Source organism: Molossus molossus, unplaced genomic scaffold (genome assembly GCF_014108415.1).
Source record: "Molossus molossus isolate mMolMol1 unplaced genomic scaffold, mMolMol1.p scaffold_m16_p_21, whole genome shotgun sequence".
In the NCBI taxonomy this organism is placed as follows: domain Eukaryota; kingdom Metazoa; phylum Chordata; class Mammalia; order Chiroptera; family Molossidae; genus Molossus; species Molossus molossus.
Genome location: NW_023425357.1, coordinates 6850502 through 6875516, shown reverse-complemented (window position 1 = coordinate 6875516; position 25015 = coordinate 6850502). Strand labels below are relative to the sequence as shown.

The 25015-nt window shown below is 52.2% G+C and overlaps 2 protein-coding genes across 4 annotated transcripts; both read left to right on the top strand.

The window, feature by feature from the left end:
• Positions 1 to 1112: 1112 nt before the first annotated feature.
• FCGRT (Fc fragment of IgG receptor and transporter) lies at positions 1113 to 9403 on the top strand. Of its 2 annotated transcripts, none has more exons than XM_036274804.1 (7): positions 1113 to 1179; positions 2212 to 2298; positions 2630 to 2881; positions 2994 to 3269; positions 7791 to 8060; positions 8689 to 8805; positions 9081 to 9403. In XM_036274804.1, the coding sequence occupies exons 2-7, from the start codon at positions 2226 to 2228 to the stop codon at positions 9158 to 9160; spliced, it is 1068 nt and encodes a 355-aa protein (XP_036130697.1). In that variant the 5' UTR covers positions 1113 to 1179; positions 2212 to 2225; the 3' UTR covers positions 9161 to 9403. The 2 variants fall into 2 exon arrangements, with proteins under 2 accessions (XP_036130697.1, XP_036130698.1); XM_036274805.1 differs by lacking the exon at positions 1113 to 1179 and adding an exon at positions 1235 to 1536.
• Positions 9404 to 11003: 1600 nt separating this feature from the next.
• Positions 11004 to 24069, top strand: RCN3 (reticulocalbin 3). Of its 2 annotated transcripts, none has more exons than XM_036274595.1 (7): positions 11004 to 11102; positions 11504 to 11751; positions 13934 to 14136; positions 15534 to 15706; positions 18660 to 18720; positions 22493 to 22692; positions 23510 to 24069. In XM_036274595.1, the coding sequence occupies exons 1-7, from the start codon at positions 11073 to 11075 to the stop codon at positions 23615 to 23617; spliced, it is 1023 nt and encodes a 340-aa protein (XP_036130488.1). In that variant the 5' UTR covers positions 11004 to 11072; the 3' UTR covers positions 23618 to 24069. The 2 variants fall into 2 exon arrangements, with proteins under 2 accessions (XP_036130488.1, XP_036130489.1); XM_036274596.1 differs by having other exon boundaries at positions 11010 to 11102; positions 11424 to 11751.
• Positions 24070 to 25015: the final 946 nt, after the last annotated feature.

The window sequence follows — 25015 nt, the reverse complement described above, 5'->3', positions numbered from 1 at the left end:
GCCCTTAGCAGGAACCGAACCCGGGACTCTCTGGTCTTTAGGCCAACACCCTAACCACTGAGCCAAACCGGCCGGGGCTCTCATCGATGTTCCTCTATCTCTATCTCTCTCCCTCTCCCTCTAAAATCAATAAAAAATAAATAAAAATAAAAAATAAATTCTTGATCATTTTGCTGAGAAAATAATGTGAATACTAGTCTACACTTCTTTGCAGTTTTTACTTTCTTGAAGAAATGATAAGCTAGGCACAGGGTTGGTGTCTAGGTTTTAAGCACTTTTAGAACAATGAGAAGTGTTTTCTTGCTGATGGTTGACTTCCTAGTTTGTTAAGACCTCTGAGAATTTGATTTCTGAGCTGATTCAAGCATTGTTCCCCCACCATTTTTTTTTTTTTTTTTTTTTTTGGTTAATCCTTACCCTAGGATATTATTTCCATTGATTCTCAGAGAGGGTGGAGAAAGGGAGGGAGGAAGGGAGGGGAAGAATGAGAGAAACATCCATGTGACAGAAACACATGGATTGGCTGCTTCCCACATGCACCCCAATGGGGCCAGGGATTGAACCTGCAACCCTGGTATGTGCCCTTGACTGGGAATTGAACCTGTGACCCTTTGGTTTAAGGGCAGACACTCTAACCACTGGGAAACACTGCCCCAGGCCCCCACCCATAAACAATTTATTTTTTTTATTTATTGATTCTAGAGAGAGCAATAGAGGGAGAGAAACATTTTTTTGTTTTTCCACTCATTGGTTGGTTCTTGTATGTGTCCTGACCAGGGATCATACCCACAACCTTGGCGTATCTGAAGGACACTCTAACCAACTGAGCTACCCCCCCCCCCCGCCCCCTTGCATTAATGGAATCATTTGGTAGGTGGAATCTAAGTGTGCATTTTGCTTTGCTTGTGCTGTGCCCATTCAATGTTTGATGCATAATTGGACATTGAATCAATAAATGTACAAAGAGCTTTTGATCTGTAATGCCTTTATACAAAGTTTTATTTCAGTAATAAAACATTGTTCTAAAACAAAAATACTATTCTAAAAGAAAAAGTAGAAATGCAGGGGCACTTTAACGGGACACTTGGGGGAGGGGTTCCAAGGAGGAAATACAGAAGAGAAGCGTCTGGAGACAGCCCACTGCTGCAGGAGCTGGTGAAGGCCTGGGGGGTAAATGAGGTAAGAAGGGGACCCACAGAAACCGCAAGTTTTGAACTCCAATAATGTTGGGTCTACTCTCAACTTGGTCATGAAGTTGCGAGCTGCCTGATTCTCTCAAAATGTAAAAAACAGGGAGCAACAGAGAAAGAGACCCAAAAAAAAAAACAAGACAAAAGTTTCGAGGAAGGCAGAGACAAACACTCTTGAGAGTCTGGGCCCAGGGCCTGGGGTGTGCCCAGCAGCTGGGGGCGGGGTTGCATATTCCCGAGTCGGGGAGCAGTCTCCGGACAGGATATGAGAGAGGAACTGGGGTCTCCAGTCACGGGAGTCAGCTGGGGCTGCAGGCGGGAAGGGATCGTGGCTGCTGTGGCTGACGTGAGCAGAGCTGGGGCCCAGAACAAGGGAGGACTGGCGGGATCGGGGCTTCTGGGGCCGAGGGTGGAGGAGGCTGGGGCCTGGACTCCTGGGTCCCAGGGAGAAGAGCTGGGGGCCCTGACTCCTGGGTCCGAGGGAGAAGAGCTGGGGGCCCGAATCCCTGAGTCCGAGGGAGGAGGGGCTGGGGGCCCGGATTCCTGGGTCCGAGGAAGAAGAGGCTGGGGGCCTGGATTCCTGGGTCCGAGGGAGGAGGGGCTGGGGGCCTGGACTCCTGGGTCCGAGGGAGAAGAGGCTGGGGGCCCGGATTCCTGGGTCCGAGGGAGGAGGAGCTGGGGGCCTGGACTCCTGGGTCCGAGGAAGAAGAGGTTGGGGCCCGGATTCCTGGGTCCGCGGGAGGAGGGGCTGGGGGTAGGACTCCCAGGCTTGAGGGCGTAGGAGGCGGGGCTGAGCTCTGGGAATGAAATCTCAGCCCCTTCACGCTCTGTAATTAATTAACCCACATGGATCAAGGGAAGGGGTGAAAGTTCACTGAGGCGTCGGGCATTGTCCCCGTCCTGGACGGAGCCCTGAGCCCGCAGCGGTAGACGTAGACGACGGCGGCCGAGCCCCGGGGAGCTGGGGGAGGAGGGGGCGCGGCGGGGGTCCCGAGGAGTCACGCGCCCCCTCCCGCCCCAGGTCTCCCTCTCAGGATGCGGGTCCCCCGGCCTCAGCCCTGGGGGCTCTGCTTCCTGCTCTTCCTCCTGCCCGGGACCCTGCGCGCAGGTGAGGGGCGCTCGGCCGCCGCGGGGCTGTCGGGGCGGAGGGCGGTGCCGCCGGCCGGGAAGGCAGCGGACGAGCAACATCTCCAGGTTCCCTGGAGCCAGGCATTTCGTCCTTCGCCGCATTTCACTTGATTTATCAATTTTTTTGAAATCACTTTCTTCTCCTTGGCTCGGTGTGCGTGGGAACCACCTGGCCCCCTGTCTCCGGGGCCCTGTCTCCCTCTCCCAGGGTCTGTCCCCTCTGAGTTGAGTCCTTCCTCTCTCGGGGCGTCGGTCCTGCTCCCCGTCTCCGGCCGCCCGTCCCCATGGCCCCTTCGCCTGTGTCTCCGCAGAGAGCTATCGCTCCCTGCTGTACCACTTGACCGCGGTGTCCTCCCCCGCCCCGGGGACTCCTGCCTTCTGGGTATCGGGCTGGCTGGGTCCACAGCAGTACCTGAGCTACAATGACCTGCGGGCCGAGGCCGAGCCCTGCGGCGCCTGGGTCTGGGAAAACCAGGTGTCCTGGTATTGGGAGAAGGAGACCACAGACCTGAAGAACAAGCAGAAGCTCTTCCTCGAGGCTCTCACCGTCTTGGCGAAAGGAGGTGAGGGGCTGGGGTCCAGGATCTGAGGGAGGAGGGGAAGGGGGACCCCGAATCCTGGATCTGAGGGACAAGGGGCTCCTGGGCCCTGCTCACCTGGGTGTGGGTACCCCAGATTCCTACACCCTGCAGGGCCTGCTGGGCTGTGAGCTGGGCCCTGACAACGTGTCGGTGCCGGTGGCCACATTTGCCCTGAATGGCGAGGAGTTCATGAAGTTCGATCCCAAGGAGGGCACCTGGGATGGAGACTGGCCCGAGGCCAAGAGCATCAGCGACAAGTGGATGCAGCAGGCGGAAGCTGTGAACAAGGAGAAGACCTTCCTGCTGTACTCCTGCCCCCATCGGCTGCTGGGCCACCTGGAGAGGGGCCGTGGAAACCTGGAGTGGAAGGGTGAGCGGCCTCCAGAGGAACCTGAGCCTGGGATCTCTCACCCGTGGCCCCACCTCAGGCCTGTCCTCTTCCCACGGCCTCCAGCCCCGACTCTCCCCCCTACAGCCCACCCCTCACTCATCCCAGAGAGTCTTTCTGCCCCCTGCCCCTCTCCTGCACACAGCCCTCTTGTGGCTCCCAGAGCCCTCAGGACAGAGCTCAGGTCCCTCAGCCTGGCACGGGGGCCCCACGTGGTGTGGCCTCCATCCCTCTCCCAAGCCTCACATTTCTCCATCTGCCCCCCTCTGCCAAATGGAATCACCTGGAACTCCTTGAGCTCACACCAACCCTCCCATTTCTTCACCTCTGCCATTCTCCTTCCAGTTCCACCGGTGTCACACCCAGGGACATTCCTCTGGCCCCGGAGGCTTTCATTTGCCTCTTTGGGGCTCCCACGATGTCTGTGTGACCTCCATGGCAGCACATGTCACTCTGAGTTGTAATGAGGTACACATCTGGGGAGTAATCAAGGGCTAGAAGCAGAGCTCTTTGGTCCCTAGCGTCCTCCCACCTCAGAACCCCAGCTTCCCTCTCGGCCCTCCATACAGACCATCCTGGCAGGCAGAGGGATGTTTTAAAATGTGAATGGGCCCTGGCCGGTTTGGCTCAGCTGTTAGACCTGTTAGACCTTCTGCCTGCAGACCAATGAGTCGTGGGTTCAATTCCAGTCAAGGGCACCTACTTCGGTTGTGCTTCGTCCCCGGCCCCCTGGTCCGGGTCCTGTGGGAGGCAACCAGTCGATGTGTCCCTCTCACATCGATGTTTCTCTCTCTCTCCCTCCCTCCTACTCTATCTGAAGATAAATAGAAAAATATCCTCAGGTGAGAATTAAAAAAAAAATATATATATATATATATTCCAGGTGGTGCGGCTTAGTGGTTGAGCATCAACCCACGCACCAAGAGGTCACCGGTTTGATTCCCGGTCGGGGCACATGCCCAGGTTGTGAGCCCGATCCCCAGTGGGGGGCATGCAGGGGGCGACCAATTGATATTCTCTCTCATTGATGTTTCTCTCTCTCTTTCTTCCTCTCTCTCTAAAAGCAATACAGAAAAAAATTTTTTTTTAAATATATATATTAGACTAAAATCCAAACTCTACACTGTGGTCCACAAGTCCCACAGGGTCTGGCTGTTTTCCATCATTGTAACTTCACAGCATCCATACTCCAGTGGCCTTCTTCCTGTCCAACATGTCCGATTCTTTCCTTCCTCAGGACCTTTGCACCTGCTGTTCCCTCTGTTTGTGATTCTCTTCCTGGAGATCCTGCCATGACTGGGTCGTTCTCACACTTTAGGTTTGATCTTGGATGTTAGCTCTTCAGTAAGGCCCTCCCTGAGCATCCTGGCTAAAGTGTGCCCCCTCCCACCACCATTATGGTCTCTCATGCCCCTGTTTTGTTCATTCAATCATCACAGTATCTTTATTTAAAAAAATTTTTTTATCCTCACCTGAGGACATTTTTCCACTTTTTGTTCAGACGGAGCGGGAGGAGAGAGAGGAAGAGAGAGAGAGAGAGAAACATTGATGTGAAAGGGACACATCGAGTAGCTGCCACCCACACGACCAACCAGGGCTGAGGACAAACTGCAACTGAGGTACATGCCCTTAGCGGGAACCGAGCCCTGGTCTCTCTGGACCACAAGCCAACGCTCTAACCGCTGAGCCAAACCGGCGAGGGCTATTTTTAAATTTTTTATTGACATGTAACTTAACTACCTAAAGTACATAACTCGATGAATTTGACTTCTTATTCTACTTATTTATGCATTCATTGGTTGATTCTTTTAAAAAACAAACAAACATGTTGTTTTTTTCTTTATTAATTTTAGAGAGAGATAGAAATATTGATGAGAGAGAACATCGATTAGCTGCCTTCTGCATGCCCTCCACTGGGGATTGGGCCCACAACTTGGGCATGTGCCCTGACTGGGAATCAAACCGGTGACCTCTTGGTGCATGGGTTAATGTTCAACCACTGAGCCACACCTGCTGGGCCATTGGTTGATTCTTGTATGTATCTTGACTGGGAATCAAACCCGCACCCTTGGCATATCAGGATGATGCTCCAACCAGCTGAGCTACCTGGCCGGGGCTTCAATTCATTTTTATATGTGCCCATGTACCTGCCCTCCAGATCAAGATCTAGAACATTTCCAACACCCAAGGAGACTTCCTGTGTCCCCTCCAATTCTGTACCTGTCAAAGGTAACAACTAACCTGACTTCTGTCACCATAGTATTGCCTGATTTTGAACTTCATACAACTGAGTATGTGCTTGTTTGTGTCTGGCTCCTTTCACGCACGCTTATGTCGTGAGACTCTATTGTTGAGTGTTATCAGTAGTTCATTTTTTTAAATTGCTGAGTACTATTCCATTGCATGGTTCATATCACAGTTTATCAACAAATGGTGTATTTCCAGGTTGGGGCTATTATGAGGAAAGCTACTATGAGCATTCTTGTACATGTCTTTCGATGAATCTGTGTTTTCATTTATGTTGACTTAATACCCATGAATGGAATGGTTAAATCAGCCTATAGGATTAGCTTTAGTAGGGAGACCTATACATTCTTTCAAAGTGGTTGAACCAGTTTTATACTCCCAGCAGCTATGCATGTCCATTCCAGTTTTTGATCGTCTTTTATTTTAACAATTCTTGTGGGTGTGTAGTAGTATCTTATTGTGAATTCATTTTTCATTAATCAGATAAACAATTTTTTAAAATAATTTTTCTTTTAAAAAAAAGTTTTGTTTTTAATTGATTTTAGAAAGAGAGGGGGAGGGAGAGAGAGAGAGAAACAGTTATCTGCTGCCTCCTGAACACCCCCTACTGGGGATCAAGCCTGAAACCTGGGCATGTTCACCTAGAATTGAACCAGCGACTTCTTGGTGCATGGGCCAATGCTCAACCGACTGAGTCACACCAGCCAGGGTGAAATACTATTGAATTTTATATATTTCCCTTCTATCCAGAAATTTTGCTGAATTACTTATTTTTATTAAATTTGTATAGCTTTTGGATCCTGTTATTTTTGGCATGCTTTATTTTCTTTTGCAATTTTAATACCTTTTATTTCTTTTTCTTATCTTTTTTTTTTTATCCTTACCCGAGGATATTTTTCCATTTTTTTACAGATAGAGTGGGAGGGAGAGAGAGGAAGGGAGAGAGAGAGAGAAACATTGACGTGAAGGGACACATCGAGTGGCTGCCACTCGCATGACCAACCAGGGCCGGGGACAAACTGCAACCGAAGTACGTGCCCCTAGCGGGAACCGAACCCGGGTCTCTCCAGACCGCAGGCCGACGCTCTAACCGCTGAGCCAAACTGGCCAGGGCGTCTTTTTCTTATCTTATTGCACTGGCTAGGATCCCCAGTAAAATGTTGAATAGCGTGGTGATAATGAACATCTTCTTGTATTCTCAAATTCACAGAGAATGTATCAGCATTTTACCAAGTATTATGTTAGTTACAGGTTTTTCTGTTGATGCCCATTGTCAAATTAAGGAAGTCCCCTTCAACTCCTAGTTTGCTGAGAGTTTTCTTTCTTTTTTGAATAGTGCTGAATTTTATCAAATGAACTTTTGCTTTGTCCCTTTTATTCTGTCTTTTTTTTTTTCTCCTCACCCGAAGACATTTTTCCATTTTTTGTTCAGATAGAGTGGGAGGGAGAGAGAGGGACAGAGAGAGAGAAACATCGACGTGAAAGGTACACATCGAGTGGCTGCCACCCGCATGACCAACCAGGGCCGGGGACAAACTGCAACTGAGGTACATGCCCTTAGCGGGAACCGAACCCGGGTCTCTCCGGACCACAGGCCAATGCTCCAACCGCTGAGCCAAACCAGCCCAGGCGTAAATGGCAACCTTTTGGTGCACAGGACACCACTCAACCAACTGTGCGACTCTGGCCAGGCTGGATTAAAATTTTAAAATATTTATACTACTACTCAAGTTTTTAATTTCTTCTTGTGTCAGTTTTGGAAGGTTGTATTTCTTAGGGATCTGTCCAGTACATTCAGATTTCAATCTATCGATTGCCTCCCATACGCACCCTGACTGGGAGGGAATCAACCTGCAACCTGGGTATGTGCCCTCACCGGGAATCAAACCCGACCCTTCCGTGCACAGGACACACTAACTGAGTCACTCCAGCCAGGGCACCTTTGTCTATCTTGTTCACTGCCGTGCCCCCAGTGCCTGAAAGAGTTCCTGGTATGATAGATTCTCAGTGGATGTCAGTTGTAGGAAGGAATGGATGAGAGCTGGGTACCTGATGGTGACTAGGCTGGGTCTCTATCCCCCTGGGAAGGTCCCTCTCCTTTACCATTATATTCTCCTGGCTAGCACAGTGCAGGGCACATGGTGAGTCCTGCTCAGTAGAGTGAAAGGATTGGAGGCCTCTCTGTTCTCATCCAGCCCTGCACGGGGCCTGACCCTCGGGTCCGTGGGCTCAGCCTATTTGCCTGTTTGTCTGCAGAACCCCCCTCCATGCGCCTGAAGGCCCGGCCAGGCAGCCCCGGCTTTTCTGTGCTCACCTGCAGCGCCTTCTCCTTCTACCCGCCGGAGCTTCAGCTGCGATTCCTACGGAATGGGCTAGCGGTTGGCTCAGGGGACAGCGACGTTGGCCCCAATGGCGACGGCTCCTTCCACGCCTGGTCAACGCTAACAGTTAAAAGTGGAGATGAGCACCACTACCGCTGTGTGGTGCAGCACGCGGGGCTGCCGCAGCCCCTCATTGTGGAACTGGGTGAGGTCCCTCTGGGTGACGGTACTCCCCGTTTCTGGTCTCTCTGTAGCAGTCCTTTCTGAGTCTGACCACCTTCCACTCCACTGCTACCAGTCCTTGAGTCCGCCTGCCTCGTGCCCCACTCCTGCCGGTTCTTCCAGGACAGTCTTCTGTCCTGTGCTGCTCACCCTCCCTTGGCCTTCCATGCTGCTGCGGGCCTCATTGAGTCCGGCCCCTGTTAACCACTGTGTACACTCCTTCCTAAGTCTGACCCCCTTCTATCCTGCTGCTGCTAGTCTTCATGGAGTCTGATCATTGTTATCTGCAGCTGCCAGTTCTCACCATAACTGACCATTTACTGCTGGGTCTGACCTACTGCTCTGTGACCCACCCCTTCTGAGTTCTAATATCACCCCCCTGCTGCTGCAGGGCCCTTGGCAAGGGTGACTGAGACCTCTTGCTATGGCGGGTTCTTACATCTAACCTGGGGGTGTTCTGCCCAGACCCAGAACAGCAGCAAACTGGCCTTTTGTCTGCCCACACCCACTCCCCAAAACTTGGTGTTGGCATCTCTGAGACTCCCAGCCTCCGGTCCGGGTTCGGGTGGGGCAGCGGGTCCACTCCGCATCTGACAGCACTTCTCTGGCAGAATCATCAGCCAAGTCCGTGATGCCAGTGGTTGGAATCGTCATCGGCCTCTTACTGATCACGGCAGTGGCTGTAGGAGGAGCTCTGCTGTGGAGGAGGATGAGGAACGGGCTACCAGGTGTGGGGCGGGGAGAGGAAGAGGTCAGAGAGAGGGGCACTGACCCCAAAAGAGGGGGGCAGAGATCTAGACAGAGGGTGACAGAGAGAGGTGGGGACAGAGAACTGGAGGGGGGAAACAGAGACTCAGAGGGGGACAGAAACCCATAGAGTAGCACAGAAATCGAGACAGGCACACACACACACACACACACACACACACACACACACGGGTGAGGGGCAGAGACCCAGAGGATCTCAGAGATTCTGATGACCTCCCCCTTTCTCTTTCCTCAGCCCCTTGGATCTCTCTCCGTGGGGACGACGGAGGGACCCTCCTGCCCACTCCTGGCCTGCCCAAGGATGTTGATTCTTAGGACATATAAGCATTGTTAGCAACTGTCTGATCGTCCCCCATCCTGACTGTTACCAGCTAATGCAGTCAGGTCCCTTTCATGCTGTGAGACGTCCTGGAATCCTGATATTTCTGAGCCTCCGGAAGGGGTCCTGGGCCGGGTGTCCTCCCTCTGGATTTGTCCTCCTGTGATCTGCCTCAGTTTCCCCTCCTAATATATATGGCTCTTTTCCACCTCCACATATAACATGAGTTTGGGCCCGAATCACTGTGTTATCATTTCAGCTTTGTCAGTGGAGGAGGTAAGGGAATGGGTAGGGGGAATAAATGGGATAAGCCCTGGGCTTTAAATCTCTCCTGGGGCTAACATGTTGCCATGGTCGATCTGCCAATTTTACATACCAAGTCATACATTTTTCATTCATAGAGTTTACAGATGTTTACTGTGCCAGGCATTTTGAGGACTTTAAAAAAAGAAATCATTGTTGATTTGAGAGAGAAACAGTGATTTGCTGTTCCACTTATTTATGCTTTTTTTTTTTAATCCTCACCCAAGGACACTTTTCCATTTATCTTCAGACAGAGAAAGAGGGAGGGAGAGAGGGAGACAGAGAGAAACATCCACCTGAGAGGGACACATCGACTGGCTGCCTCCCATGCAACCCCCAACCAGGGCCGGGTACCTGTCCTTGACTGGAATCGAATCTGCCACTCATTGGTCCACAGACAGATGCTCTAACCACTGAGCAAAACTGGCCAGGGCTACTTATTTATGCTTTTTTTTTTATCCTCACCTGAGGACATTTTTTGATATTTTGTTCAGATAGAGTGGGAGGGGGAGAGAGAGAGAGAAACATTGATGTGAAAGGGACACATCGAGTGGTTGCCATCCACATGACCCAACCAGGGCCGGGGACAAACTGTAACTGAGGTACATGCCCTTAGCGGGAACCGAACCCAAGTCTCTCCAGATCGCAGGCCAACGCTCTCACTGCTGAGCCAAACCGGCCAGGGCTTATTTATACTTTTTTAAAAAAATTTTTTTCACCCTGGCCGGTTTGGCTCAGTGGTTGGAGCGTCGGCCTGTGGACCAGAGAATCCCAGGTTCGGTTCCCACTAGGGGCACGTACCAAAAATAAAAATAAAAAAATTTTTTTTCTTTATTGATTTTTAGAGGGAGAGAGAGAGAGAAACATTGATGAGAAAGAACCTCGATTGGCCGTCTCCCGCATGCCCCCCAACTGGGGATGGGGCCCACAACCTGGGCATGTGCCCTGACTGGAAATCGAACCCGCAACCTTTTGGTGCATGGGGATGCTCCACCACTGAGCCACACTAGCCAGGCTATGCTTTTATTGGTTGCTTCTTGTATGTGCCCTAACTGGGAATCGAACCCACAACCTTGGTGTATGGGACAATGCTCTAACCAACTGAGCTACTGGGCCTGAGCATTTTGAGGAATCCTTGGCTAGAGTCTGACCTGATTCATTGGTGGAGCGGAAAAGTTATTCCCTCTAACAGGGAAGGAGATGGCTCCTCTGGTCCCTGAGTTCCCTTCTTTCTAAATCCTGCTGACAAAGGGAAAGAGATAAAAATAAATCTCCCGCCCAGGCTTTAGAGATGGGACAACTGGAGGTTGCAGGTTGGCGGTGCAGCGCCGCGAAGCCTGCCGGGAGTTGTAGTTCTTCCCGGCCAAGTCACTCGGTGTCTCCCACCCAGCGTGGCCAAGGAAGGGGCGAGGCCAAACCTCGAGAGCCAAGCTTTTCTTTGTGGACGTGGCGAGGGGCGTCCGGCGCGGCCCGACTCTCTTCGGCTCCGCCCAGTGGGGGCCCTGAGCGCATTGGCCGGGGGGCGGGGCCTCTGCGCTGCAGGAGGCGGAGCCTGGCTGGAGAGCAGCCAAGTTGGGCATCTTTCTGGAGAAAGCGGAGCCGAGCATGGAGAACTCAGTGAGGCGGGATAACCTGGTAAACGGGGACGAGAGCGGGTGGCCGGCCCAGGGAGGACGGTTCAGGCCCACTTGGGTCGAGGATTAGAGTCCAGGCTAGAAACGACGCCCTGGAGCTTGCATGATTTCTCTCTCTTTAGCCACGACCCTGCCTCACACTTTGCGTGGGAAGTGCGCCACGTCTCCCGCTTGAATCCCCCCACTTGCAGCTCTGGGACTCCCTCAAAAGATTCAGTCCCCAAATCTGGTTTGACCTCTGAGAATTTAGCCCTTCTTTCCCTCCCCCTCTTCGTGAACCCAAAACTTTGCAGCCAGCTACCATCTCTCTGTCTCGTTCTAGGTCTCCCCTCCCCCTATCCTCCTGTCTGGTCTCTGTCGTTTTCCTGTGACCCCTGACTCCTAGCCTCCGCCACTCCTCAGGGACTGACGATGTGGCGACCATCACTTCTGCTGCTGCTCTTGCTGCTCAGGCACGGGGCCCAGGGGAAGCCCTCCCCCGAGGCCGGCCCTCATGGCCAGGGAAGGGTGCACCACCAGGCTCCCCTGAGCGAGGCTGCTCATGATGACGCCCATGGGAACTTCCAGTACGACCATGAGGCTTTCCTGGGACGAGAGGTGGCCAAAGAATTCGACCAGCTCAGCCCAGAGGAAAGCCAAGCCCGTCTGGGGTAGGAGAGAAATGGGGGCTGGAAGATTCAGGGGTGCAATTTAAAACAGGGAGGTCAGGGGAGGCCTCAGTGAGAAAGTGATATTTGGGCCAAGTGGGAATGTGTGGGAATAGTATTCCAGGCAGAGGGAAATGTAAGTGCAAAGGCCCTGAGGTATGAGTAGATGTAGGCCTGATGTGTTTGAGGACCAGTGAGGCCTGAGTGGCTGGAACCCAGTGAGTGAGCAAAGGGAGAGGGTGGTGGTGGTAGAGAGGGAACAAAGTATGTGCAGAGCCTTTGGGGCCATAGTAAAGGTTTAACCTTTTCTGTGAGTGAGATGAGAACCATGGGAGGGCTTTAGAGAGAAAATGTGAGTTGATTTAGATATTTAAAAAAATTTTTTTTTCTTTATTGATTTTAGAAAGAAAGAAAGGGAGAAGGAGAGAGAAATAGAAACATTGATGAGAGAGAACATCGATTGGCTGTCTCCTGCATGCTCACTGGGGATTTGGCCCACAACCTGTGCATGTGCTCTGACCGGGAATCGAACTGGTGATCTCTGGGTGCATGGGTCGATGCTCAACCACTGAGCCACACTGGCCGGGCATTGGCTTAGATACATGCCCCTAGCGGGAACTGAACCCAGGACTCTCTGGTCCGCAGGCTGATACTCCAACGGCTGAGCCAAACTGGCCAGGGCTAGACTTATATTTTAATGGAATCCCTCAGGTTGCCACTTGGGGAACAGGCTGTATAGAGCAAGAAGCAGGGAGCCCAGTGAGGAAACAGTAGTAGTCCAGGTGGCAGACGAGAGTGGTGCCTTGACCAGGGTGGAGAGAGCCTTGGCGGCCATGTCTCTGGCTGGGAGACTATGTATGGAAGGGGTTGTGTGAAGGAAGGATGAGGGAGGAACAGCAATGAGAAGCTAACACTCTTGGCATAGCACTTACTGCAGTGCCTGGCACCAAGTGCTTTACAAGGGATAACTAATGTATTTCCCACAACCATGTTCTAGTATTTATCCCCATTTACAGAAGGGGAAACTGAGGCACAGAGAGGTTAAGTGACCTGCCCACATTCACACAACCAGTAAGTGGAGGCTGCAGAATTTGAACCTAGAACATCTGGCTGTGGAGCCCATGCTCTTAACAGCTCAAACCTCAGGGTAGGGTGCTTGTGAGTCCTGGGGACAGAGCCTGTCCCCCACCGATCCCAGCAGGGATTGCCTGGCTTGGAAGGGGGCAGCAGGGCCCACTCAGATTTTAGGGACAGTGATAGATAAGGTTCATTGAGCACTCTATTAGTGATTGAGCACAAGCAGGTGCAGGGGGCAAGGGAGTGGGAAGGGGCCTGGGAGTCTACCTGAGACCTGAGAGAAGGGGTGTGAGGTGGGACCTGCTGGGATTTTACAGGTGTGGAGGGGTGGGGGCGGTCACAGGACCTGCGGAGCACGGGGAGAGGAGTGGGGGAAGCCCAGCCCTTGGGGTTGCTGGTGATGGCCCTAGGTCAATACCTGATAACGGCTGGAAAAAGGTAGGGGACGCAGCATGGGGCAGGACTGGAGGGAGAGGGGCCTGAAATTGACCGGCACGTCCAGGAAGGACGCAGAGCAAGAGGTGGGTTTGAAGGGAGGGTCCTAGAACTGGCAGGGAAGAGGGGCAGACAGCAGGCGGCGAGAGGTGTGTGGCCTTGGCAATTGCAGTTCCGAGGCTGTCTTGGGCCGAGGACCCTGCGGGCCCGGGAGGCCGTGTGACTCCGCTTTACCCCCCCAACTTCAACTCAGACACGTGGGACGCGGAGCACTTGCAGGGTCGAGGGGCGGGGCCAGAACGGAGGGTGTGACCCTGGATGGTTTTCGGTTTGTCGGACACCGGCAGGTCAAGGACCGCAGCACCAGCCGCCAGCTGTAGGCCAGCTGGGTCTCGGGTCTCGGAATGGGCTGGATCGCCTCTGGGAGCAGAACCTGGGTTGAGGGGGTGGAGCCCTGTGGTGGGCACGGTCTCAGGATTGCCTTGTGCGCGGCGGGGGGCGGAGGGGTCCCCCCGCCAGTTTGCGGGCGCTCTTGGACAGCATCCTTAGCCCTGTAGTGGGTGTGTCTCAAGTGGGGGCGTGGCTCTTTGTGAGGGGCGGAGCCTGGTGGGTGTAGAACCTTTGGGTGGGCGGGGCCCGAGACTGACTGACATGTGCCCTGCCCCGGCCCCAGGCGCATCGTGGACCGCATGGACCGCGCCGGGGACGGGGACGGCTGGGTGTCGCTGGCTGAGCTCCGCTCGTGGATCGCACACACGCAGCAACGGCACATACGAGACTCGGTGAGCGCGGCCTGGAACACGTACGACACCGACCGCGATGGGCGTGTAGGTTGGGAGGAGCTGCGCAACGCCACCTATGGCTACTATGCACCTGGTATGCAGAGAGACCCCGACCTCTGCCCCTCACACACACCACACACTGGGACCCTGACCTTTTGACCCTTTATTCTGAAAACCTTTGACCTCTGATCTTTGACTAGGGTCCACCCACTTCTAAGACCCTATCATCCTGAAACCACCCATCTGGAATTTTTGGCTTCTCATTCGGACATCCAAAACCTCTACAATGCTGGGACTGGGGGTCTTCAGATCCTTGACCAGGGTCATCTACGTTCCATGGCCCTGACCTCTGACTTCTCATCCCGAGACTCCCAAAGCCATTTACTCTGACCGCTGACTCCCTGGGTTCCCTCCTCCCTGTCCCCACCCCCAGCCCTGGGCTCCCATAGCTCTTGTTCCCTCCCTTCTGTACCCTCACCCCAGCCTGTCCCTCATATATCCCCAGAGGGGTCTTTCCACACCCAGAGCTTCCCTGACCTTCCGCTGCTCAAAGCCCTCAGGAGAGAACCCAGCTCCTCAGCCCCACCTGGCCCACCCCTCTATCTTCATTTTTCTGCATTTTCTGCCCCTGTCAAATGGATCTTCTGCTATTTCCCTGAACTCACCACACTGCACATACTGTTCCCTCTGTCAAAATGTCCTTCCCCTCCTCTCTGCCCAGCAGCCTGAGGCAGTATAACCTGCTACATCAGAGCATGACTTGGGACCCCAGGGGCCAGTGTTAACTCAAAGCCCATCATTCCTGGTTGTGTGACCTTGAGCGAGTTATTTCCTCTCTGGGAGTCAGTTTCTCCTTCATAAAGTGAGAATAAACAGAGAAACATCTGTAACAAAAATTAATTAGCCCTGGCCAGTTTGGCTCAGCGGTTAGAGCGTTGGCTTGCGGTCCGGAGAGACTCGGGTTCGGTTCCCGCTAAGGGCACGTACCTCGGTTGCCGTTTGTCCCCGGCCCTGGTTGGTCGTGCGGGTGGCAGCCACTCGATGTGTCCCTTTCACATCGTTGTTTCTCTCTCTCTCTCTCTCTTCCTCTCTCTCCCTCCCACTCTATCTGTACAAAAAATGGAAAAATGTCCTCGGGTGAGGATAAAAAAAAAATTAATTAATAAAAATAAAAAATAAAAAAAATAAAGTTACTAATAACTGTATTAATTTAAAAAAATAAAATAAAGTGAGAATAAACAAAAGAACTCTACTTGCTTTTTGTGAGGGTTAAATGCTACTTTGTAGGTAAAGAGCTTAGCATCTAATAAGCTCTTACTACAGGGTAGCAAATATATGCAAGTGATGAATATTTATTATGTATGATTAATTCAGTGGAGGTCTTCCTGCTCTGACCCCCCCTCCCCCAGGTAGATCCCTTTGTCTTTCTCTTTAGCCTGACTGATGTCACCTCCGTGAAAGCACAGCTCACTGAGCTCCCTCTTTTCCTAGGAGAAGAATTTCACGATGTGGAAGATGCAGAGACCTACAAGAAGATGCTGACTCGGGACGAGCGGCGTTTCCGGGTGGCTGACCAGGATGGGGACCTGATGGCTACTCGGGAAGAGCTGACAGCCTTCCTGCACCCGGAGGAATTCCCTCACATGAGGGATATCGTGGTTGCTGTGAGTGAGGGCCAGCCTTCCAGCGCGTTCCTTGGGAGTTCCAGTCACTGGGTCCGCTGGCACATTCCCCAGCAAACCCAGGCTACAAATGCTAATCAGTGGAGGGTGACACCTCCCATCCCACCCAGACCCCCCAGTGTCACCATTAGTGCCTAACTCTTCACAGATTACTTTAAAAATGTAATTATATGTATTTCTCAAATAGGTAACATATTGATATGGTTAAGCGCCCAAAAGATGCAAAAAAGGTGAACAGTCTTATTTTTTCCCGTGTCCCTACCCTGTCACCTGTCCCGTTCCCACAGGTAACCCCTTTCTTGTGTCTCCATCTCCAAAGCTGCTTTGAGGCACTATGGCAAAGCTGTTAGGATCAAGGGCTCTGAGGCCAGAAGACCTGGGTTCAAATCCCAGCCCTGCTGCTTCCTGGCTGTGTGTCCTTGGGCAAAAATTCTCTGGGCCTGAATTTTCTTTTTTTTTATCCTCACCCGAGGACACTTTTTCATTCTTTGTTCAGATAGAGTAGGAGGGAGAGAGAGAGAGAGAGAGAAACATCGATGTGAAAGGGACACATCGAGTGGCTGCCACCCGCACGACCAACCAGGGCCGGGGACAAACTGCAACCGAGGTACATGCCCTTAGCGGGAACCGAACCCGGGTCTCTCCGGACTGCAGGCCGACGCTTTAACCGCTGAGCCAAACCGGCCAGGGCTGGACCTGAATTTTCTTATCTGTAAAGCGATGGTACTGATAAAGATCCCTATCTGGAGGGTGGTTCGGGAGACTAGATGAGTCCATACACAACACTGTAAAACTGGCCTGGGGTAGATGCTCATTACATCATTTACACACACCACACGTGTCAATACAGCTACAGGGTAGGAATCACTGGATCAGCAGGGATCAGAGAAGAGAGATGTCCTTAACCCAGGCCTCTTCAACCCCTTACACTCTCCATCCTGCAAGGCCCAATGTCCCTGTTTTAGAGCAGATAATGCTGTCACACCTCTTTATTCTCCTGAGTTAAGATTATTTAACAGCCCTGGCCAGTTTGGCTCAGCGGTTAGAGCATCGGCCTGCGGTTCAGAGAGACCCGGGTTCGATTCCCGCTAAGGGCACGTACCTCGATTGCAGTTTGTCCCCAGCCCTGGTTGGTTGTGTGGGTGGCAGCCACTCGATGTGTCCCTTTCACGTCGATATTTCTCTCTCTCTCTCCCTCCCACTCTATCTGAACAAAAAATGGAAAAATATCCTCGGGTGAGGATTAAAAAAAAAAAGATTATGTAACAAACCCTGATTATGTCCTGTGTGCCAGGCACCCTTCCAACACCTTTACCTGCATTGCCTCAATTTCATTGTCTGTGGCAACCCTATGTCGGTGGCTTGTCATCTTCATTTTACAGATAAGGATACCTAGGCACAAAGAGGTGACTTTCCCAGGATCACCCACATGAGAAGTGGCAAAGCCTGATTTGAACCTAGACAGCTGAATCCATGGTTTCCATCAGGGGTTGGCAAACTAGAACCTGTGGCCAAATCCGCCCACAGAATGTTTTTTGCAAATAGGATTTTATCGTAACACAGTCACACCCATTTGCTAACATGCTGCAGCTGCAAAGCTGGGTCAGTTCCACAGAGGCGGTCCAGCAGGCAGAGCCGAAAATAGCTACTCCAGCGGCGAGCCTAGCTCTTCACGGAGGAAGTTCTCCGAGCCCTGGGCTAAAGTCTGCCGGCCTCGCTGGCGTTCGCGGATAGTGAGCATGACCTCCCATGCACAGATTTCAAAACATGGCCTGTTTGGCTCAGCGGTAGCGCGTCGGCCGGCGGTCCAGAGAGACCCGGGTTCGGTTCCCGCTGAGGGCACTACCTTGGTTGCAGTTTGTCCCCGGCCCTGGTTGGGTCGTGTGGGTGGCAGCCACTCAATGTGTCTCTTTCACGTCGATGTTTCTCTCTCTCTCTCTCTCTCTCTCTCTCTCTCCCTCCCCCTTCCCACTCTATCTGAACAAAAAATGGAAAAATGTCCTCTGGTGAGGATAAAAAAAAAAAAGACTATTAGCCCAAATGGTACTATAAAGGAGAAACTAAAGGAAACTCATGTGTAATAAATAACAGGAATTTCAATATGTAAGTGTCGTAGAGTTATCAGACTTAGCAAATAACAGGACTCAATTACACTTGAATTTATAACAACAAATAAAGTAAACAATAAATCATTTTTTTAGTGTAAGTATATCACACACAGTATTTAGGATTAGTATAAATGTGTCCCACACAATATTTGGGACAGACTTTTATTAAAAGTCATACAACTTATTAAAAATTATTTATCTGAAACTGAAGTAACGCAATATCCTGTATTCTAAGTATGTTCCAAATATTGTGTGGGACAGACTTATACTAAAGAATTATTTGTTGTTCACCCTGTGTTTAACCTGGGGCCCGACTCTGCTGGGAGACATAGTGCAGTGTCAGGTCCCTGTGTCGCCTCACAGGGAGTAAGCTTGAAAACAAGTGAGGAACGGAAACTGTTTGCTCAAGAAGTGAAGAAAAAAAAAAAACTTAGAGCAGAGATTTTGAAAGTGTGTCAACTGGTCCACCAACTGAGTTGGTGTCTAGGCTCCGCCTTTTAAAGGGAAAGAGGCTTCTGCCCTTGGAGACTGTGGGCTGGGGCATGAGAAAGTTGTTAGAGACGCAAGACGGCTCTTCTTGTGTGAACCAACCTTTGCATCAGGACATCTGGGTTCCCTGGCCCCACTCACTGAGTGCAGGTAGGGCATGCCTTATTATAGGCACCCCAGAAAGCCCCCAAATTTCCCACACGCCCTTGGGGACAGTTACGCCCCGTTGAGACTGCTTCAGCGCCTGGCCCCACACCCACCCCTGGGAGAACCTCACATCCTGATCCCAGGGGTCCAGCGCCCCTCAGGAGCCAGCCCCAATGTCTCTTTCTCCCCAGGAAACCCTGGAGGACCTGGACAAGAACAAAGATGGCTACATCCAAGTGGACGAATATATTGGTGAGTGGACCTGAATCTCTTCCTGAGGACACCTGTCCCTTCCCAAGCCCTGGTGGCAGCCCAATGCATGATCACCCATAAGAGAGCCAAGGCAGGGGCACTGCTTGAGTTCATGCATCCACCGCCACCGAACATTCATTGAGCACCTACTATGTGCCGCCTCCCACCCCCAGCAAATCTTTTTTTTTTTTAATCCTCACCCGAGGATATTTTTCCATTTTTGTTCAGCTAGAGTGGGGGCGGGGTAGAGGGGGAGAGAGAGAAACATTGATGTGAGAGGGACACATCCACTGGTTGCCTCCCATACGACCCCAACCAGGGCCTGGGAGGAACCGCAACTGAGATGTGTGTCCTTGACCAGGATCAAACCTGTGACTCACTGGTCCGCGGGCCAGCGCTCTAACTCTAATGGCTGAGCCAAACCTGTCAGGGCTCCAGCAAATCTTTATCAAACACCTACTACGGGCCAGGCCCAGGAAACATTTATCGAACACCTTTTGTATGCCAGACCAAAAAACATTATCAAGCACCTGCTGCGTGCCATGACCAAGAAACAGTTATTGAGCATGTTAGTAGCTCAGGATACAACAGAGACTGTCACAGACCAGGTCCCTTCCTGGGAGGGTCTGGAGTTTGTACAAAATCTGGGCTCTGGGCTGCGTTTGCTTGACAGGAAGCCAGGGAGCTCGACCTGGACCCACATTCAAACAGCAAAATGTAAATGTCTCCTGTTATTTGGGATGTTGGGGAGCCCTGTGACACCACCAGATATCCCATAGCCCTGCCTCTGTCCTTGCCCTCAAGGAGCAAAGAGATCAGTTAAGGAGAAATCGATTGAGTATGGAATTGTTAAAAGTTTGAACACGTTATCCTGTAGAATGTTTTTATGGAACAAACCCACAGGCAGGACATTTTTATTTAAGCGTAATTTTTCAAAATTTTTATTTATTGATTTGAGAGAGAGAGAGAGAGAGAGAAACATCAATTTTTTTCTTTTGCAAGAAAGAACTCAAGCCCTGGCCAGTTTGACTCAGCAGTTAGAGCGTCGGCCTGCGATTCAGAGAGACCCGGGTTCGGTTCCTGCTAAGGGCACGTACCTCGGTTGCAGTTTGTCCCCGGCCCTGATTGGGTCATGCGGGCAGCAGCCACTCGATGCACTCGATGTATCCCTTTCTTTTTTTTTTTTGGTATGTGCCCGTAGCGGGAACCGAACCTGGGACTCTCTGGTCTGCAGGCCGACACTCCAGCCACTGAGCCAAACGGGCCAGGGCGTCGATGTGTCTCTTTCACGTCAATGTTTCTCTCTCTCTCTCCCTCCCACTCTATCTGAACAAAAAATGGAAAAATGTTCTTAGGTGAGGATAAAAAAAAAGCAGCAAGAGAAAAGCAATTCTTTACCTACAACAGAGCTCCCATAAGATTGTCAGCCAATTTTTCAAAAAACAAAATTTGCAGGCCAGAGGGAGTGGCAAGAAATATTTAAAAAGTGATGGAAAAAAAAAAAAAGGAAGAAAGACCTCAAGCATCACAGTTGAATCATAACAGTAGCTGACACAGTCTGTGGTATCTGTGGTTAACGTCTTGTAAATTTATTTAATCCCCACATCAACCCTGTGAGCTGAGTATTTATTTATTTATTTTATCCTCACCTGAGAGAAACATTAACGTGAGAGAGACACATCGAGTGGTCACCACCCACACGACCCCGAGGCTGGGGACAAACTGCAACCGAGGCACGTGCCCTTAGCGGGAACCGAACCTGGGCTTCTCTAGTCCACGGGCTGACGCTCTAACTGCTGAGCCAAACCGGCCAGGGCTGAGCTGGGTATTATTACCCCACTTTATAGACAGGGGAGCTGAGGACCAGAGGGAAAAACACCTGACTAAAGTCACCTGCTAGGCAGACGAAACAGGACTTGAGTTCAGGCAAGTGGACCCCAGAGTTCCGCCCTGACACCTACGCTACAGGGTCCCTGTGGGGCTCTGGGGACAGAGACATGGGCAGAACCCCAAGATCCCCCAAAGAACTGTAATTTCGTGCTGTTGAATGGTGCGAGGAAGGGCACGAACAAGGAGTACTGGGGGCATTGCAGGCCCTGACCCAGGATGGGTTGGGGTGTCAGGGGAGATGGGGGAAGTGGGGATGCCCTGTATTTAAGGGTACAGGCTCCAAAGCCAGCCTGCCTGGTCACCTGCCACCTCCCGGCCATGTGACTGTAAACAAGTCCCTCACCCTCTCTGAGCCTCAGTTTCCTCATCTGTAAATGGGAGTAATAGAGCACCCTCCACATACGACCACACATAGTCAACACAAATGCCCGTCACTGGATGAATGGATAAACAAAAGGGGTAGATCCAGGCAATAGAATATTTTTGGCCATAAAAAGGAATGAAGCGCCCTGGCCAGTTTGGCTCAGCGGTTGAGCGTCAGCCTGTGGACCAGAGAGTCCCAGGTTCGGTTCCCGCTAGAGGCATGTACCACAAAAAAAAAAGGGAACGAAGTACTGCCCTGGCCTGTGTGCTCAGTGGTTAGAGCTGCGGCCCAAACACCAAAGGGTCTCGGGTTCGATTCCCAGTCAAGGGCATATACCTGGGCTGCAGGTTTGATCTTCAGCCCCAGTCCAGGTGAGTGTGGGAAGCAACCAATCGATGTGTCCTCTCACATCGATGTTTCTCTCTCTCTCCCTCCGTCCTTTCCACTCTATCTAAATATCAGTGGAAAAATATCCTCAATGAAGATTAACAACAACAACAAAAATAAAGAAAAAAATGATGACTTAGGACCATTAACAAAAAAAAAAAAAAAAGAAGAAGTAGAAGAAGCTCTTTGCTCAGAAAAAAAAAAAAAAAAAAACAACAAGGAAGAAGCTCCGTGCTCGCTTCCTCTGAAGGCTGACTGTCCAGTGCCTGCTCTGTCCTCGGTGACATGCTCAGAGTTCCCTGGCCTAGTCCCCAGGGGAGGGAGACATTCTGTGCTACTTGCCAGGACTTTATCTGGTGTGATTATCAGGGTGTAAAGTCTGGGAAATCCTTGTGTGGAGTGTTTTCTCCAAGGCAGCCCCTGGGGCCAGGAATTTTGCAAACATCTCCAAATAATTGAAACAAAGGATCTATTATTATGCTAAAAATGTAACAATACATTCATTGATATCTTTTTGTTTTAAAGAGAAACAAAAAGCCCTCAGGTGTGGCTCAGTGGTTGAACATGACCCATGCACCAAGAGGTCGCCGGTTTGATTCCCGGTCAGGGCACATGTCCAGGTTGTGCGCCTGATCCCCAGTGAGGGAACATGCAGGAGGCAGCCAATCGATGTTCTCTCTCATCGATGTTTCTATCTCTCCTTCTCCCTTCCTCTCTCTCTAAAAATCATAAAGAAAAAAATAAAGGAGAAAGAAAGAAAAAGACAAGAGAAGCCCCAACAATTTCCATAGAGGGTCCTAGAGTGAGGTGTCATCTGGCAAGAAATTTGTTCACTGGCCCTTCCTTCATATGAAGCACCTACTGTGTGCCAGGCTCTGAGCCACACAATGCACGCGGCAGTATTTCATTTGGATGTCAATCAAATTGATGGATCGTTCAGTCGATCAATAAGCTGATCCATCAAGTCAATTCACATGTAGCAGAAGGGTCACCTGTAAATCGGGTGTTGTTACTCATCCCTTTTAAACAAGAAACAGGCTAAAGAGAGAGGCGGTGGCTGGGCTCTTGGTCAGGATCGGAGCCGGGCTCCGCCGGCCTGGGCACCGGCCCGAGTCTGTCTCTCGCCCCCAGCGGACCTGTACTCTGCGGAGCCCGGGGAGGAGGAGCCCGCCTGGGTGCAGACGGAGCGGGAGCAGTTCCGGGACTTCCGGGATCTGAACAAGGACGGGCGGCTGGACGGCAGTGAGGTCGGCCACTGGGTGCTGCCCCCGGCCCAGGACCAGCCACTGGTGGAGGCCAACCACTTGCTGCACGAGAGCGACACGGACAAGGTGCTGATGCGGCCGCGCGGGCGCTGGGGGAGGATGCGGCCTCCTGTGCCCAGTGACCACGAGCTGGGCCCGGAGCTGCTGGGGTCCCTGTTTGTCTGGAGAAAGGGACAGAGACTGAGAGAGGGACCAAGGGATGGGAGGAACAGAATCTTTTTTTTTTTTATCCTCACCCGAGGATATTTTTCCATTTTTTGTACAGATAGAGTGGGAGGGAGAGAGAGGAAGGAGAGAGAGGGAAACATCGACGTGAAGGGACACATCGAGTGGCTGCCACCCGCACGACCAACCAGGGCCGGGGACAAACCACAACCGAGGTACGTGCCTTTAGTGGGAACCGAACCCGGATCTCTTAGGACCGCAGGCCAACACTCTAACCGCTGAGCCAAACTGGCCAGGGCGGAACAGAATCTTGAGAAAGGGACAGAGCCCTGGCCGGTTAGGCTCAGTGGTTAGAGCGTCGGCCCGCGGTCTAGAGAGATCCGGGTTCGGTTCCCGCTAAGGGCACGTACTTCGGTTGCAATTTGTCCCCGGCCCTGGTTGGTCATGTGGGTGGCAGCCACTCGATGTGTTCCTTTCACGTCGATGTTTCTCTCTCTCTCCCTCCCACTCTACCTGAACAAAAAATGTCCTCGGGTGAGGATAAAAAATAACAACAGAAGGGAACAGAGACCCAGAGAAAGGGAGATAGAGACCCAGAGAGAGAGGGACAGAGACCCAGAGAGAAGGGGACAGGGACCTGGAGTGCCATACTTAGGTTCAGAGGTGGGTCTCACATACTGGGGACAGTGTTCCTGCTGACCTCTGACCTTCCATCCAGGACGGGCGTCTGAGTAAGGCCGAGATCTTGGGCAACTGGAACATGTTCGTGGGCAGCCAGGCCACCAACTATGGAGAGGACCTGACGCGTCACCACGATGAGCTCTGAGCCTCGTGTGCCCACCACAGCCTCGTGGTCCCCTGGGGTGACCTGAGGAGGGGTGCCAATGGCCAGGTCCCTCCTCCATGTCCAGCCCTGCAAGACTCGGACACAGCTCGTGGTGTCCCCCTGTTCCTGGGCTCTCACGGACCCACCTGGTCAAGTTCTCTCCCTGAGACACCTCGGCCGCTCTCAGGCCTCTCCACCCCACCCCGGGGGCTCTCACAGACCTGAAGGGTGGGGGACCAGCCACTGGCAGAATCTCCCAGCCCAGCCCACGGCCCCCCACACCAAGCTCAGCCTCCAAGAGCCTCTGCTGACAACACAGCTCCAAATCTGAGCCTCACTTCACAGACAGGAAACACTGCCCCCTGGCTGCAGCCCTGCGTTTGCCCAGAGGCACCGCCCCAGACACCTCCTCTCTGCCAGGGAGGCAATAAAATCCAGTGCTGCGGCCTCAACCGTGTCTCTCTCTGAGTGGTGGGAGCCTTGGGGAGGAATGGGGGGCTACGACCTACCGGGAGAGGAACATGCTAGGAGTTGGGGGGGATTGTGCGCTGAAGGACAGGGCATTTGAAGAGGAGGCTCTGGGTGTTGGCAGGGTTCGAGGGCGTTCCTTCCTGGGGACGAAAAATGAAACTAGCAGCCTGGACCTAGCAGTGAACAAGCCAGACAAACAGCTCTGCCTTCTGTAGAGCGAGTGATGGCGATGCCTTGTTCATCAGGTGGCCGGGAAAGGCCTCACTAGTAAGCGGAGTGAGGGAGGCGCCCTGGCTGGAGGGCCATCCAGGCAGAGGGAACAGCACGTGCAAAGGCTCTGAGGTAGGAGTGGGCCTGGTGTGTGGAGATCAGCAAGGAGGCCAGTGTGGCTGGAGTGGAATGAGGGTGAGAGGTGAGGGCAGGTGGGACATGATAGAGGCACAGACCCAGAAACACTGGGACGGAATTGACTCTCAGGGAGCCAGGGCCCCTTGGAGAATCCTGAGCGGAGGATGGATGTGAACCGACTTGGGTGACAACAGTTCCTTTGCTGCTGAGTTGAGGCAGGGGCAAAAGGATGAGGACAGAACAGACATTTATTCCCCCTGCAGCCCCATGAGACCCCCTAGGTCAGTTCTCTAGAGCTGAACATGCCTTTGTCTGTCCCAGCAATTCCACTCCTGGTAGCTCCTGAATGGAAATAAAGTCACCAAAGTAAGGTTTGGGGAACTTGAATCCTAACAGTCTCAAACTGGAAGAAGAGTTCAGCGCATGGTGGGGCCTTTGCCCAGGGGAAGCCACAGCAACGAACAGGAGTGATCTCCAGGCCCCCAGTAGCTCAGACGGATGTCACAAATGTTACGCTGAGCAAAAGGAGCTGGACACAGGGTCACACCCCACGTGATTCCATCTGCAGTGGTTCTCAAC